The sequence below is a fragment of the Petaurus breviceps genome, unplaced genomic scaffold (assembly GCF_028583685.1).
Source record: "Petaurus breviceps papuanus isolate PSGF00001 unplaced genomic scaffold, PetGlider_PUasm1.0 151, whole genome shotgun sequence".
Lineage (NCBI taxonomy): Eukaryota > Metazoa > Chordata > Mammalia > Diprotodontia > Petauridae > Petaurus > Petaurus breviceps.
Window position 1 is genome coordinate 15,728,415 of NW_027185712.1, and position 17,340 is coordinate 15,745,754.

At 37.7% G+C, this 17,340-nt stretch overlaps 1 protein-coding gene across 2 annotated transcripts in view; it reads right to left on the reverse strand.

The window, feature by feature from the left end:
- Positions 1-17,340, reverse strand: part of ELP2 (elongator acetyltransferase complex subunit 2) — a 71,370-nt gene that overhangs the window by 32,222 nt on the left and 21,808 nt on the right. For both annotated transcript variants that reach the window (XM_069075841.1, XM_069075832.1), the window contains exons 5-9: positions 14,523-14,600; positions 10,746-10,810; positions 10,230-10,296; positions 9,494-9,634; positions 1,251-1,346 (exon numbers count right to left, since the gene is read on the reverse strand). In XM_069075841.1, the coding sequence (XP_068931942.1) occupies positions 1,251-1,346; positions 9,494-9,634; positions 10,230-10,296; positions 10,746-10,810; positions 14,523-14,600 (447 nt within the window). The remainder of the gene's footprint in view (positions 1-1,250; positions 1,347-9,493; positions 9,635-10,229; positions 10,297-10,745; positions 10,811-14,522; positions 14,601-17,340) is intronic.

A 17,340-nucleotide genomic window follows, 5' to 3' on the forward strand; every position in this document is an offset into this window, starting at 1 on the left:
AAAAAAAAAATTTAAACTTACTTAAAACAAAAATTAAAAAAAAAAATTCCCTTCCTTTTTGCCTTAATTCTACTATTTCTCACCTCCCATGAGAATCTGTTTCTAAACTTATTCTCTTTTTAAATCCTTACTCTCTTTTCTAGTTTATTACTTGTTGCCTTCATACATACATCCCTTCCATGAAAAAAAAGTTTCACTTAAATTGGCTGCCCTTCAAATTGGAACACTGTGCTGTACCCACCTTTCATAGGCTTATTACTTTTGTAGGTGATCCATAACCATTCCTGCCAAAGTTTTCTGCCTTCTGCCACCCTGATAACACCACCACTTGTGTTTCCACAGAACCTTAAAATGTACAAAATGCTTTCCTCACCACATTCTTGTGAGGTATGCAGTGCATTACTCAGATCATAAAGATGAGCAAATGGAGGCTCAGACAAATAAAGTCACTTGCCATCCATTTAAGTGTTAAAGCTGGATTCAAACCCTAAGTCTCCTGATTCCACATCTTGCATTTAGCGCCACCGTGCAGAACTGCTTCTTTAGCTAGTCTATTTTCTGCCCCTACCGCTCCAATGAATGCTACTGCATGAAGGTCATTTCTTTACTTTTATACCATCCTAATATTTTGGGGACAAAATGACAAATAGCCACCCATGAAGACAAGTGAAGACATTGTCTTTTTACTCATTAACAAATATCCATCTAGTTCTATAATTTCATTAGGAGCATCAATGGTAATACTTTAAAGTAATGGAAGCTATCATGGAAATGGCAGAAAACCAGATTTTAGGAAACCAAAAAAAGGGTTAAACTTCACTGTAACCCTACAAACTACCCAAAAAGTGAGGTTTACGTTATCTTGGTACAAATGAAAAAAAAGGAATAAAAAATGGAAAGATAGGGAAGATGATAGTAGCTCTGAGTGAATTTGATGGTAAGGGGAGATCTTGACGATTAAATTATACCTTTTTTCCACCTTAAAAAAAAATACAACTATGAGGTATAACCTCACACTTAGAAAATTAGCAGATATGACATGAGATGGTAATAGTAAATGCTAGAGGAAATATGGGAAAATAGGCATAATACCACTGGCTAGAGTTATGATATAACCATTCTGGAGAACAATTTGGAAATACTCAAAGAAAATAACTAAAATAAATATATATATATATATATATATATATATATATATATATATAACTTACTTTAAATATCTGGTAAATCTCCATTTATCTCTTTCTTACCTGTGTAAAATGAAGGCTGCCAATGCACCGCATTTACCCAGTTTTCATGACCAGCTAACACTGTCTCCAGAGTAATGGCATATGTTGCCTCAGCACCTACAACAAAAGGCAGTGAAATTTCTTATTTCTAAAATCAGAAATCATGTCATCTCAAAGGCAAAATGGTCCATGGAAAACATCTGGTCCAATAACTTCATTTTACAAATGAGGAAACTGGGATGCCAACAAGTGCACACCTTGCCCAAGATGACACAGCTGCAGAACCAGGACTAGAGTCTGGATCTTGTGACTCCAGGGCCAGCACTCTTAGCACACACTGCTACCCAAGTTCTTCCCCAAGAACCACCAGAATGCTCTGAATCAACTCAGGTATGCAAGCAATACTGATGCTCAGGAAAAACAGGATATACAACTTTTAAGTAAATTCAGGATATTCTAAATGTGTTTGCCTTTCTCCATGCAATAGGATTTATATAAAAGGAAAGTTCTAAAGTCTTAGTTTTAAGCTAACCATACTAAAATCAGCTATTAATGAAATATAAAAATGAATTTATCAAATATTTCTTTAAGCCCTGAGGCACCTACTATCTCAATGAAAATCTTGACATCTCTGTCACAGAAGCAATAACTTGCTCAAGATCACAAAAACAAGTGAGAGATAAAACATGTAAAACCCAGGCTTTAGTATTAAGTGCTCTCTGCACTTTCGAAAAAGTCCCTGTTTGGGGGCGGAGCCAAGATGGCGGAGTAGAAGCACGACCTTCCCGCGGCTCCAGCTTCCACCTACCCCAATCCATGTAAAAAGGGGACTCTAAACAAACTTTGGAACTGCAGAACCCACAAAATGACACAGAGAAGCTAACCTCCCGCTGAGGAGAGCCCTGCAGGCCTGCAGGAATCCAGCACAGCACTCTGGGAGCTGAGCAGCTGTGGCCCTTTCCAGATTTATCAACACATATACACAAAGGACATAGTAAGAGGTCAGTACAATCTGGACTTTGGGACCAGTAAGTGAGAGTACGTGGCTTTTACCCCCAGGGCGAAAAGCCACTGAGACGCCGGCACAGCCAGCCAGCGCCACGTGGCAGCTTCAGCTCCTGGCCTGCAGAGTGTAGGGGGACCAAGCACCAGTCTGAGGGGTAATTGCTCTTGCTTTAACCTGCTTGGATATGAATTGCAGTCTAGGGTGGAGGTTCTGGGGTGTGTGTCCAGCTTGCCAGAGGGTGTTGAGACATCAGAGAGGGCACCCATCTAATACCTCTGGCAGCTGAGAAAACCCCAGTGTTTGGGACAAAAACTCCCCTGTCTGGTAGCAGAGTCCTACTGTGGCAAAAAGCCCAAAAGTCAAGTAATTGAGTGGCAAAATGAGCAGGCAGAGGAAACAAAGCAGACAGAAGATTCCAACAATACACTCCTATTTTGGAGACAAAAAGGAGCAAAGCATGGAGCAGGAAGAAAACAGTGAAGTCAGAACTCCTGCACTAAAAGCTTCAAAGGAAAATACAAGCTGGTTACAGGCCATAGAGGACCTTAAGAAAGATTTAGAAAACCAAATAAGAGAAGTGGAGGAAAAATTGGGAAGAGAAATGAGAACGATGCAAGAAAATTATGAAATGAGAGTCAACAGCCTGACTGAGGAAAATAATACTCTAAAAAACAGACTGACTCAAATGGCAAAGGAGGCCCAAAAAGGCAATGAGGAGAAGAATGCCTTAAAAAGCCGAATTTGCCAGATGGAAAAAGAATCTCAAAAACTCAATGAGGAGAATCATTGCTTCAGAATTAGATTGGAGCAAATGGAAGCTAATGACTTTATGAGAAATCAAGATGCTGTTAAACAGATCCAAACAAATGAAAGAATAGAAGGCAATGTGAAATAACTCATGGGAAAAACCACTGACCTGGAAAACAGATCCAGGACAGATAATTTAAAAATTATTGGACTGCCTGAAAGCCATGACCAAAATAAGAACCTAGAAATCCTCCTCCAGGAAGTTCTCAAAGAAAACTGCCCTGATGTTTTAGTACCAGAGGGCAAAATAGAGGTTGAAAGAATCTACTGATCACCTCCCGAAAAAGATCCCCAAAAGAAAACTCCTAGGTATATTATAGCCAGATTCCAGAATTCCCAGATTAAGGAGAGAATATTACAAGCAGCCAGGAAGAAACAATTTGAATATTGTGGAAACACAATAAGAATAACCCAGGATCTGGCAGCTTCTACACTGAGGGATCGAAGGGCTTGGAATATGATATTCCTTCTGGAGAGCAAAGGAGATAGGATTAGAACCAAGAGTCACCTACCCAGCAAAACTGAGTATCATGTTTCAGGGGAAAATATGGTCATTCAGTGGAATAGAGGACTTTCAAGCATTCTTACTGAAAAAACCAGAGTTGAATAGAAAATTTGACATTCAGATACAAGAAGCAAGAGAATCATGAGAAGGTAACCAGGGAAAAGGAATCATAAGGAACTTATCAAAGTTGAACTATTAACATTCCTACATGGAAAAATAATAATTGTAACTTATGAAACTTTTCTCAGTAGTTGAAGGGATTAGAAATATATATATATATACATATATATATATATATGAGGATATATGGGCATATGAATACATATGTGAATGTGTATATATATGTTTACAGGTATACATAGATAGAGGGTACAGGACCAATTTAACAGGAAGGAATGATACTTAAAAGGTGAAATTAAGAGGTGAGAGGAATATAATGAGAGGAGATGGCGAGAGACAGATTGGGGTAAACTATCTCATACAGAAGAGGCAAGGGAAAATGGTTACAATGGAGGGGAAGAATAGTAAGGCAAAAGGGAATGGGTCAACCTTATTCCCATTGAATTTGGCTTGAGGAGGGAGTGAAATACATGCTAAATAGGGTATCTCACCCTCCAGGAGAATGGGGGGAAAGGAATGAGAGGGGGGATGATAGAAAGGAGGATAGGCTGCGGGGGAGGGAAGTTGGAAGCACTCACTTTTGAAAATAGACAGGATCAAAGTAGAGAATAGAACAAGTGGGAGGTGGGATAGGAGGGAGGGAAATATAGTCAGTCTTTTACAATATATCTACTATGTTATTGTTTTGCATTAGCCACACATGTACAACCTATACTGAACTTCGTATCTTCCCAGCAGGGTGGGTGACAAGGAAGGAAGGGAATTGAAAGTTTTAAAATCAAATATTCAAATATATGTATGTGTGTGTATGTATGTGTGTATACTATTATTAATACCATCTTACATGTAATTGGGAAATAAGATATACAGGCTCTGAGGAATAGAGATCCACTGGAAAAGCAGAAAGGGATATGGGAGAAAAAATGGGAGAGAGCAATTTGGAGGAGGGGATATCCTGTGGGACTGCTATTTTTGGGGCAGTGGGTAGAGGAAAAACGGGGAGAAAATTTGTAACTCGAAATCTGGCATAAACAAATGATGTAAATCAGAAGTTAATAAAGCATTAAAAAAAAGGAAAAAAAAACAGAAAAAGTCCCTGTTTTAAAACCTTAAATCAAAAGAATAAAAATACCAAAAGGATACATAGTTGTTCAATGTTAGATTGAATAAATTTAAATTTAGGTTATCTATAATTTAATATAAATTACCTTATCTCTCCCCCAACCCCATTTATTTTATTTTTCCTTTTTCAAATTCTTTATTAACTTCTGATTTACATAATAAATTTCCGCTAGACTGTGAGTTACAAATTTTCTCCCTGTTTTTCCCCTACCCACCAACCCAGAATAGCAGTCCCACAGAATATCCCCTCCTCCAATCTGCTCTCTCCCACATCTTCTCCCATACCCCCTTCAACTTTTCCAGTAGGGCATGGTGGATCTCTATGCCCCAGTGCCTGTATATCTTCTTTCCCAATTACATGTGAGATAGTATTAAAAATAGTATATATGTATATATAATTTTAAACATTTGATTTTAAAATTTTGAATTCCAGATTCATTCCCTTCCTCCCTTGTCACCCACCCTGACTGAGAAGATAAGCAGTTCAGTATAGATTGTACATATGTAACTAATGCAAAATATTAACACAGTAGATATACTGTAAAAGACTGACTATATTTCTCTCCCTCCTATGCCACCACCCACTTATTCTATTCTCTGCTTTGATCCCGTCCCTTTTCAAAAGTGAGTGCTTCCAACTTCCCTCCCCCCCGCAGCCTGCCTTCCCTTCCATCATGCCTCCCTGTCATCCCCTTCCCCCTACTCTCCTGTAGGGTGAGATACCCTATTTAGTGTGTATTTCATTCCCTCCCCAAGCCAAATTCAGTGAGAATAAGGTTGACCCATTCCCTTTTGCCTTCCTATTCTTCCCTTCCATTGTAACCATTTTCCTTTGCCTCTTCTTTATGAGATAGTTTACTCCATTTGTCTCTCTCCATCTCCTCTCATATTCCTCTCTCACCTCTTAATTTCCCCTTTTAAGTATCATACCTTTCTATTAAATTGGTCCTGTGCCCTCTATCTATGTGTACCTGTAAGCATATATACACACATTCACACATGTATTCATATGCCCATATACCCTCTGATATAGACATATATATGTGTATATATATTTCTATTCCCTTCAACTATTTTCGTACTGAGAAAAGTTTCATCAATTACAATTATCATTTTTCCATGTAGGAATGTTAATAGTTCAACTTTGATCAGTGGCTTAAGAATTCTTTTCCCTGTTTACCTTCTCAACCGTCTCTTGCTTCTTGTATCTGGATGTCAAATTTTCTATTCAACTCTGGTTTTTTCATGAAGAATGCTTGAAAGTCCTCTATTCCACTGAATGACCATATTTTCCCCTGAAAGATGATACTCAGTTTTGCTGGGTAGGTGATTCTTGGTTTTAATCCCAGCTCCTCTGCCGTCTGGAATATCCTATTCCAGGCCCTTCGATCCCTCAGTGTAAAAGCTGCCAGATCGTGGGTTATCCTGATTGTTTTTCCACAATATTCAAATTGTTTCTTCATGGCTGCTCATAATATTCTCTCCTTGATCTGGGAATTCCAGAACCTGGCTATAATATTCCAAGGAGTTTTCTTTGGGGGATCTTTTTCAGGAGGTGATCGGTGGATTCTTTCAATCTCTATTTTGCCTTCTGGTTCTAAAACATCAGGGCAATTTTCCTTGAGAATTTCTTAAAGGATGATTTCCAGGTTCTTTCCATGATCATGGCTTTCAGGTAGTCTAATCATTTTTAAATTATCTCTGCTGGATCTATTTTCCAGGTCAGTGGTTTTTCCCATGAGATATTTCACATTGCCTTCTAGTCTTTCATTTGTTTGGATCTGTTTAACATCATCTTGATTTCTCTTAAAGTCACTAGCTTCCCTTTGCTCCAATCTAAATCCGAGGGAACAATTCTCCTCATTGAGCTTTTGAGATTCTTTTTCCATCTAGCAAGTTAGGCTTTTTGAGGCATTCCTCTCCTCATTGCCTTTTTGAGCCTCTTTTGACAATTAAGTCAGTCTGTTTTTTAAGGTGTATTTTCCTCAGTAAGGCTGTTGACTCTCAGTTCATAATTTTCTTGCATAGTTCTCATTTCTCTTCCCAATTTTTCCTCCACTTCTCTTATCTGCTTCTTAAGGTCCTCTATGGCCTGTAACCAGCTTGTATTTTCCTTTGAAGCTTTTGGTGCAGGAGTTCTGACTTCACTGTCTTCCTCCTGTTCCATGCTTTGCTCCTTTTGGTCCTCAAAATAGGAGTCTAATGTTGGAGTCTTTTGTTTGTTTTGCTTCCTTTGTCTGGTCATGTCTCCCCTCAGTCACTTGACCCCTGGGCTTTTTGCCATAGTAGGACGCTGCCGCCAGGCGGGAGCTTTTGTCCCAAACGCTGGAGTTTTCTCAGCTGCTGGAGGTATTAGTGGGATGCCCTCTTTGAAGCCTCCACATGCTCTGGCAAGCTGGTCACGCACCCCAGGACATCCACCCTAGACTGCAATCCAGATCCAAGCAGGTTAAAGTAAGAGCGATTACCCCTCAGACTGGTCATTTGGTCCCCCTACACTCTGCAGGCCAGGAGCTGAAGCTGCCACTTGGCACTGGCTGTGCCAGGCGTCTCAGCGGCTTTTTGCCCTGGGGGCAAAATCTGAAGCTCTCCCAGCTACTGGTCCCAAAGTCCACACTTACACTGACCTTTCACTTTGTCCTTCGCATCTATGTGTTGATGAATCTGGAAACAGCCACAGCTGCTAGTGATCTGGAGTCCCTCCAGCCATCCGCTGGTCATGCCTGGGGCTAAAACCTCTGGCTCACAGGGGCCTGGACTTGGCTTCCAGAGTGCTGCACTGGCCAATTCCTGCCAGCCTGCCGGGCTGTCCTCAGTGGGAGGTTAGCTTCTCTGTGTCATTTTGTGGGTTCTGCAGCTCCAGAGTTTTTTAGAGTCCCCTTTTACATGGATTGAGGAAGGTGGAAGCCGGAGCTACAGGGAGGTCCTGTTTCTACTCCGCCATCTTGACTCCACCCCCCTCACCCCCATTTATTTTAAAGTATGCTAACTATAGGCTATAAATATGACCACCTGAGAATATAGGTACTTTATATGGGCAATGAGGGTGAGATTAAGCACAGTCTGGCAGAACAAAGTAATAGTTACAAAACACTGTCAGAAACTGAGAGTGTTATCAAAAACAATAAAAAAAGTTTTCTGTTTGGATACTGTCATAAAAGCATTATACATCATTGCAAAAAAGCTGAAAAATAAGCAAAATGTCCAATGACAGGAGAACAGTTAAATAAATTGTGTTATATTAATGTAGGGGAATATAGTGGAATTAAGACCAATAAATGTGAGAAATACAAAAAGAAACCTGGAAAAGCCTTTATGAAATAATGCAAAGTGAAAAGGGCAGAACCAGAAGAATGGAGTATATGCCATTATCATGTAAGGAAAAGTAAATAAGAATGATAGGATAAAGAATTTTCATGGGGATTTGAAGTGACAGTATCAACATTAATGCAAATGTAGGCAACTGTTAGAGTTTAGTTTGTTTGTACTGAAATTCGACATTAATTGAACAATACAATATAAAAGTGGAGAACTTCTTGCCTGAGAATCAAAGAGTTCAAACACAATACTGTGCTTATTTAATCCTTTCACTGCAGAATAATGTTATAACTGAACAATACTTAAAATCATTAACTGCTACCTACAGGTTTCCGTAAGAGATATTCAAGTATATATTGATACCAATATACGAGCAGTAGTGTTTCCATATTTTGTACACAGAAAAACATAAATTTATAGAACACATTTGAATACTATGATTATTTTGTCTATTGTATGTATGTGTTTACTGTATGTATGTATGTGTATATAAGAAGCAGTGTGTGTGTATGTGTATGAGTGTATATTGTATGTATATGTAAAAAGCAGTGAGGGAAAATGAAGAGATATATGTTTTTTGAAGTCAGAAGCCTTGTTCAAGCCCTGTCTCTGACCCATGCTGGCTGTATGACCCTGGGCAAGTCACCAATCCCAGGGGATTCTTAAAGACTTTAAACTATAAGTGGTAATGTAGGTAGTGAGGCACACTGGCAAGTGAACTTCCTCACTAAGTATTTCCTGCACCAATATAAACATAGATTGTCCAAAAAATGCATATTATTAACAATCTTGATATTTTTAAAAGTTTGAATGTGCCCTTAAATTAGTTTTCATTTTAGAACTGCCAACTCACCGATATTTAAAAAGTTATTTACAACAAATATTTTAGATTGCAAAATTTTCTTTGTAATATATTTACTGTTTTGTCACAATTCTGACCTTATACTGTTGTGCATTTATCCAAACTAAGTGTTCTATTTGAACCACTTGGAAATATTTTACATCACCAAATATTACATTTTCAAAGAAGATTATTTCAGATGAATCATTTTCACAAAAGGAAAACTTTACAAAGTAAATTTTTTTTGCTTTTTTTTTTAGAGGGGGAAAAGCAGGGCAATTGGGGTTAAGTGATTTGCCCAAGGTCACACAGATAGTAAGTATTAAGTGTCTGAGGCTGGATTTGAACTCAGGCCTTCCTGGCTGCAAGACTGGTGCTCTATTCACTGTGCCACCTAGTTGCCCCTATAAATTTATTTTTGATAGAGAATTGACAATTGTAGAGAAATAACCTTCAAATTAATCATTAGGGAAAGGGCTAAATGAGCTACAGAGATGGGAGCAAACCAAGGATTTTTATATCCTAACATTTTTGTTACTACTCACTTTCATTTTTCAGAGTAAAAGTATTTTCCTTCAGCTTTATGTCATCATCTTCTTGAATGTCTAAGGATGCTGATTTTACATATAACTTCCAGACCCTTATCAAACAGTCTTGAGAACAGCTTGCTAAAAAAAGATCTTTTCCTAATGGAAAAAAATGACAATTTAACATTAGATTCTAAAAATTATTTAAAATAGTCTCTCTTTCTTCCACAGTAATTCTTCACTTAGCATATCCTAGAATTTTGTTTATATACTGATTCCTTCCCCAACATCACACTTAGGTTTTCAAAAACCTCCCACACAACACAGTGCTACACAAAGTATTTAAAATGCTATTTTCTTACATCTAATCTGCTATGTTTGGGTTATAATAAAAAAATGGAAAATTGTTCATATAAAGGCTCAAAACAGATCTTTATAATCTTATGAAGACAATTTTCTACAGGAATTTTTCTTAAAAAGATGCTTTCCTACAGAATGCTATGTTGCTTAAGTTTTCTAAATCCTGTCAAACTGTTTTTGTTCTATCTACCCTTACTGAAGATCAAGAGAAAGGGTAGTAATGATAATAGCCAACATTACTGTTTTAAAAAATGATAACCTTTTATTCTGATAAATGAATGGGAGAGATAAAAGAAATGAAATATAAAAAGGTATATTTCTTTCCTAGAACCTTAGAGAGACATGACATATACTTGCTACTATAGCATAATATTTTGCCAAGTTTTATACTGACCAAAGGCTGCCCATTCAACTCCTTTTATCCAATCCTCATGTCCAGACAGCAAAAGCATTTTGTGAAACTAAACAAAACAAGATGACAAAATTCTTTTAAGTATTCAACATATTCAACATATACATCAAGAACCTCAATGGTCCTCAAAAGTCAAACCCAAAGTTATTTTCTTATCTGGAGGGAGTACCAGTTCTGCAGAGGGTAATATAAACTAGTCATATACCATTTAAACTCTCAATTAAATTGAGAATCAAAAATCATAAACTGTAATACTTGGCTTATACCCATGTAATTTGGGGCAGATAATTTAAATTTTCATCCTTTCACCTCAATTTCCTTTAAAGTAAAGAATCATTCACTTATGATAAATAATTATATTAGAAAAAGATAAGAATATATGCATGTATCTAATGTTATCTAATCAGACAGATAACAATTATACTCTAAGAAGAAAAGCCAGCACAAGAAAGAAAACAGGAGGCATTTCCAAGAGCAAGAGTGAAAAGCAGTGATTACCTGATCATTCTGCTGTACATACAAATGAATTTTGCAGTCATCACCACCACAAGCTAGAATTGGTACTGAAAAACAAAGTCAGAAAAAATTTTAGGGACGGCTAGGTGGCGCAGTGAGTAAAGCGCCGGCCTGGAGTCAGGAGGACCTGAGTTCGGTTCCGGCCTCAGACACTTAACACCCACACAAAAAAAACTACCGTGTTTCCCTGATAATAAGACCTATCCCGAAAATAAGCCCTCCCCTTACTGTGTAAGATTCCTCTAAAATAAGCCCTCCCCCGAAAATAAGCCCTATTGAGATTGCTACTGTAGGGAAGGTGATCCCCTGCGCTACACGCCACATTACGGTACCCTCTGTATGCACCCCCCCAACCCACCCCCCGTGAAACGCACGCCCGTGCTCCGAGCCGCATCCAATCAGAGCTGCAGCAGTGAGCGCGTCATCCTGTTCTTCCCCAGTGATTTGCTTATTGAATAAAGGTACATTTTTTTGTTCACATTTACCTGTTTATTAAAATTGCTGTCAATGTTCATTAAAATAAGCCCTCCCCTGAAAATAAGCCCTCTGATGTTTTTCTGTCCAAAAAAATAATAAGACAGTGTCTTATTATCGGGGAAACAAGGTAGCCATGTAATCTTGGGCAAGTTACTTGCCCAACTGCCCTCCAAAAGGCAAAAAAAAAATTTTATTGCAAAACTGTCAATTCAATTTGACTGAGTATTTATTCAATGCCTTTCATGTTCAAGGCACTGGACGAGGCTCTAGAAATACAAAGACACAAAGAAAAATAATCACCAGGCACAAGGAACTTACATTCTAACAGCAAAATGCTTTATGCTAAGATTTAGGTTGAATATTATCATAGTAAGAGAGAAGACAAAAGTTAAATATTACTTAACAATTTCCTGTTACCATATTCATAAACCTTTCACATTTCAGTAATACATTTCTTTTAGCTCCATGCTGTCTAGCACTCAAAGTAAAGTGATTGGTCTAATATTTACTGGAGCAATAATCTTTTGAAAGGATCTATGTTTTGTATCTCCACTTTTATTAACTGTCACCTATATCCATTCTCCCCAAAACAACTGTTAATAATTCTACTATACCCCACTGACTACAACTAAAAATATCAGTGATCACCCCTCAGTCTCTCACCCAAAACTTCATCATTGTGGCTATTAATACCACCATAATAATATCCAAACTATGATATGCTTTCCTTCAGTTCAGACTTGGGGAAGAGAGGGTGGAAGGAGAGGGGAAGAACAATAAATAGAAGGGAAAGGTAAAAGAAAATAGTTGACTAGTTGATACAGAATAAATTTTAATAAGAAATTATAAATCTTCAAAAGACCACATTATTCAGCATAAATATGGTGAATGACTAGCAGAAATGACAACCACCAAAGAAAAGTTTCTCTGGGCAAGAACCACAAGTTTGAATGCCCCTTTGGCTCAAAGAACGACTGTGACATATGGGCAAGTACTATACTGAGAAATGAAGATGACTTGGATAGAGGCTTGGGAAAAAAGTCCTTTAAGGAGGGAAGAAAGAACTGGATGGAAAGAAATGATGTCCTATATGAAAAGATGTAAAGTTAACCATCTTTCTTTTTTTATAACACATTTTTATTCACCTTTTTACATCACCTACATTTCATCCTGCATCTTTCCTCCCTTCAAGAGACATCCCTCACAACAATTTATTTTATTAAAAAAACAGAAAAAGAAAAAAAAGGAACAGCAGGTACCACACTTGATCTCAGTCAAAAGCCAAAAAGTGATAAGAGAAAAAACTTTTCTAAAATTGACAAACACATCAAAAAAGGCTGACATCACATGCAATGATTCACATCCATAGAGTCCCCCTCTGCCAGAGATAAACAGATATAAATATAATTTGGCAACATTCTTTTTTGTTGTTGTTGCTTTGTGATTTCATTCTTTTCATTTAAAATGTTGTAGTTATAGTGTATATTGCTTTCCTGGTTCTGTTTATTTCATTTTGCATCAATTCATGTAAATCCTTCCATGCTTTTCTGAATTCATCATTGTTGGCTGGCCATCCTTAAATAAAAATTATGCTCCTCTGAAAAGATCACAGTGTAAGGAGCTGTGAGAGATGTAATGATAAAAAGATACTCTTCCTATCCTTGAGAAATTTTTTTTTTGGAGTATAAAACTAATATGCATAAAGAAATAAGTAAATAATACGATTAAGGCTAAACTAGAAGATTTTTAAAAGACTCAGGGAGACACTGAGAAAATCATTTCCCCTTTAAAAGTTGAGAGATGAATCCTTTTTATACCCTAGGGAGCAGACAGAAGATTCTAAGATCACAGAACTAGAGCTGAAAGATATCACAGAGTCCAACCCCTTCATCTTTCAGATAAGGAAACCAAGATCCAATTAGGCTAAATGACTTGCCCAAGGACACATAGATAGTAAGCACAGGAGGCAGAATTTGAACCTAGTCCTCTGACTGCAGAACTAATGGTCTTTTTTGCTTTGCTACATTAAGACTGCAGAGGCAAAGGGATTCTCCCCTACCTTTTAAAAGAAATGAAACTCCCATCTACCAAGTAGTTCCCTTAGGTCAAAAAGAGAAAGTTTGAGAGGAAAACAACTAAAGGCTATGCCCTTTGACCTTGAAAAAGAGAAAAAGACAGGCGGTTGGCTAAACCAGGAAACTAGAAACTACTTCTCACTTGTCTGGTTCCTCCTCACCATTCCCCTCATTGTAACCCACTCACAAACTGGAAAAAGCAAAACAATGATGGGAAAAGACAGTTAGTTCCTTCTACAAAAATCAATAGGGGACAAACTAGGAAGAGAAAACTGTTATGTACAGAGGAGCCAAAAGCAACACAGAATCACCACTAGCAGGGGCTTTCCATCAGGGCTACACTTAAAAGATCTGGGACCTTTAGAGATGGTAGAGATAAGATACATCAAAGTGAGTATTTAAAGTGGTCCCCAAGCCCTATGGAGATAATGTTCAAAGAAGTGAGGTAATGTACCAAAAGAGGGTTGTTTTAGGAAAAAAGGAGAGTTTGTACCTAGAAATAGAAAAATCTTGCACTATCTGCATACACCTGGGACATGAGGTATTCTAGTGTCAAAAGGAGTATTTTCAAGGATGAAGAACTCAAAATGGTAAGGGGTGGGAGAGAAGAGATTAGAGGGAGAGCAAATCATCTACAGGAAGCATTTATTATCTAAGCAAAACTAGCCTACGTCCTATAGCATCATTACTTGACTTTTTATAATAATCCAATTATTTGGGCTGAGGAGACTTAAAATACATTATGTATAAATATATAATTTACATAATACATTTGGGTTTTGCTACTTTTTAGTTTTAGGTATAAATTAATTTTCAAGCCCACAAATATTTTTACCAGTTATAAAACTTAATATAACTCCAATCAAATTTAGTAACACGTTTTCTTTCACCTATTAGTGTTCACTACCTTATACTAATCCTTAGATCAGTGAAATATGAGAACCTGAGAACAACTTGGTAGCCCAATCTAAACTCTCAGAATTGTCATATAAACTACATATTTCATGGAAATAAAAAAACAACCAAAAGAAGAAGCAGAGATTATTTCAGACTCAAGGCTTTGAGCTAGGATATAAGTATGAGCGTGAGTGTGAGTGTATGTGTGTGTAATGTAAAATTTATTTATCAAGCCTTTTAAAAGGTCTTTTCATAGCTGAAATAGATAAGAACTTATTTCTCTTTTACATATAACCAGCAGGATACTCACCAATACTATTAGGCAAAAAGGATAAGGAGACATCCAAAATAAACCCACTTCCAAACTGCAAGGTCTGAAGGCATTTTCCTAAGAATAAAAGCACGATTGACAATTATAAAAACTCACATTTATTTACAGCAGCTGTTAAACACTATGGGGTATTAATCAGTGATGATGGCTCTAGGCTTTACCTAAGTGAAGGGAGAAGATACCTAGTAGCTGTTAAACACAGGAGGCAGTGTGGGGTCTGATGTAGTATGGTATCTTAAAAAGAACACTGGACTTTGATTAAGAAAGACCTGAGTCTGAATCTTGTCAATTATTATCTGTGTGAGTTTGTGCCAGTAACAGTAGAAACAGTTCTCCAACAACCCTCTGATTACTAACACTAAGCAGGGCAGAAAACAGGAAAATGTATGACTGCCAAAGTTATTTTCCACCATTATGTATGATGTCTAAATTTTAAAAGGATTTATAGATAAGGTCTTCCAGACGTTGCTCTTTTTTGGATGACATTATGCCAAATACATCAACCCCACAATACTGCAAAACCGCCTAAATGAGATTCATAATGACTCAAAAGACTTCACCCTAATTACTAACAGGAAAAACTAGATGGATGAAGAAGGCCAGACTATAATAAACAGGTGGAAGGATAATCCATGAAGCTACTGATTCCATTACTTTCTTAACTGTATAACAAAACTAATATTGTTGCTGTCTGCCTCAGTGGATTCTTATGAGAATTATGTCAGATAATGGATATAAAAGTACTTTCTAAACCATAAAGTGCTATATGTTCGATTTATTAATATTATCATTAATAATAAGAGTTGAACCAGAGAAAGAGAGAGGGTTAAACTGTTTTCAGGAAACTGCAAAGCTCTTTTACTGACCCCATCCTTCCCATGAAAGTCAATCTCTTCAAAATTAATATTCTACCAGAGTTGCATTATGGCAGTATGACATGGAATACAATTGCCTCTAAAGAATTAAATATAAATATCATACTTTGGGCAATGGAGAGGCCCATGGTGGGTGTGAACAGACTGAAACAAATAAAAAGTGAGAAAAACTAAGAAGATTTTTATTCAAGGAAAACAGCATGTATACAGGCAAGTAATTGCTGAGAAAATTCTGAGAAAGAAGAGGCATGAAAGATGTCATCAAGGAATTTTATGATAGGAAGAGAAGATGGGCTAGTCACACAGCAAGAAGGGATGACAGGTAGACAGTTAGGGTGTTCCACTGGTATCCTCCACAATGGCAGGAGAAATCCACTGAATGGATCCCCTGTGGCAAACTATGAGATTATGAACAAGAGCCCCACAGGAGGGACAGGCCTACAATCTGCAACATTGGAGGAAACTCCCAAATCGATGAGACCACAAATCCATTGTAACAACAATGATATCTGGCATGGTGGTGGAAATTATTCACAAAATGAATAACCTACACATGGATAAATGAGGATTATGTAATTTAATACTATTATTTGATGATATTGGAACAAAAGTGATACAAAAAGTGAAAAAAGTTGTACCTACGGATGGGCAGGCCAGGAAGTGACAGCACTGTGTGCAGGGGCAGGCTGAGAGGAGGCCTGACAAATGAGGGGGGCAAGTCATCCCACCAACCACAAGGGCCACTACCAGGCCTTTCACCAAAGGTCTGGGACTAGAAAGAACAAGGTAAGAACCAAATGCAGGGCCCCTGTCCAGGACAGCAAATACTCCTGGGGCTACCACTCCATAGCTCAGAAATTTAAAAAAAAAACCCCTATTAGGACCTCCAAGGACCAGGATGGCAGAGTGAACCCAGCCTGCTCCAACCTCCCCCCTCTGACCCTGAAAACATAGTAACTATTGCCCCAGGGCAAAACCCTCAACAGTAAAGGCTTGGGATCCCTAGAGGAAGGGTGTGGATAGGGCCCTGCCTCAAAATTGGTAGAAAACAGACTACAAAGACTCTGGAGTCCTACTATCCTCAGAGGAAGGATCCAAACTCAGAGGGAGACGATGTGGACTCCATACGCACAGCTGAAACATCAACCGGAATGGGTCCCAAGCATAGAAAGCTCTCCTAGATAAGCTCAAAAGGAACTTTGAAAACCAAATGAGAGAGATAGAAGACAAAATGAATAATTCTTTTAAAATCAAAATTGCAGAATTAGAAAAACATTATAATGAAGAAAACAGCTCCTTAAAAAGAAAAGTTTATGATATGGAAAAGGAGCTCCAAAAACTAACCAAGGAAAATGATTTGCTAAAAACTAGAATCAACCAAATGGAAACAAATAACTCTATGAGGAACCAAGAATTAGTCAAACAAAACAACAAGAATGAAAAATTAGAAAAAAAAGAGGTAAAATACCGTAAAGATAAAATAACTGACCTGGAAAACAGATCCAGGAGAGATAACCTGAGAATCATAGGCCTACCAGAAAGTCATGATGAAAAAAATGAGCCTGGACAACATTTTCCAAGAGTTCATTAAGGAAAATTGCCGATACTAGAACTGAGGGTAAAATAGAAATCGAGAGAATCCACCGGACACCTGCTGAAAGAGATACCAAATTGAAAAGTCCTCAAAATGTTGTGGCCAAACTCAAGAACTACCAGGTAAAAGAGAAAATACTTCAAGTGGCCAGAAAGAAACAATTCAAATATCGAGGAACCACAGTGAGGATCGCACAGGATTTGGCAGCCTCTACACTGAATGATCAGAGGCAGTGGAATTCAATTTTCCGCAAGACAAAAGAGCTCAGGTTACAACCAAGGATCACCTACCCAGAGAGACTGAGCATATTCTTCCAGGCAAAGAGATG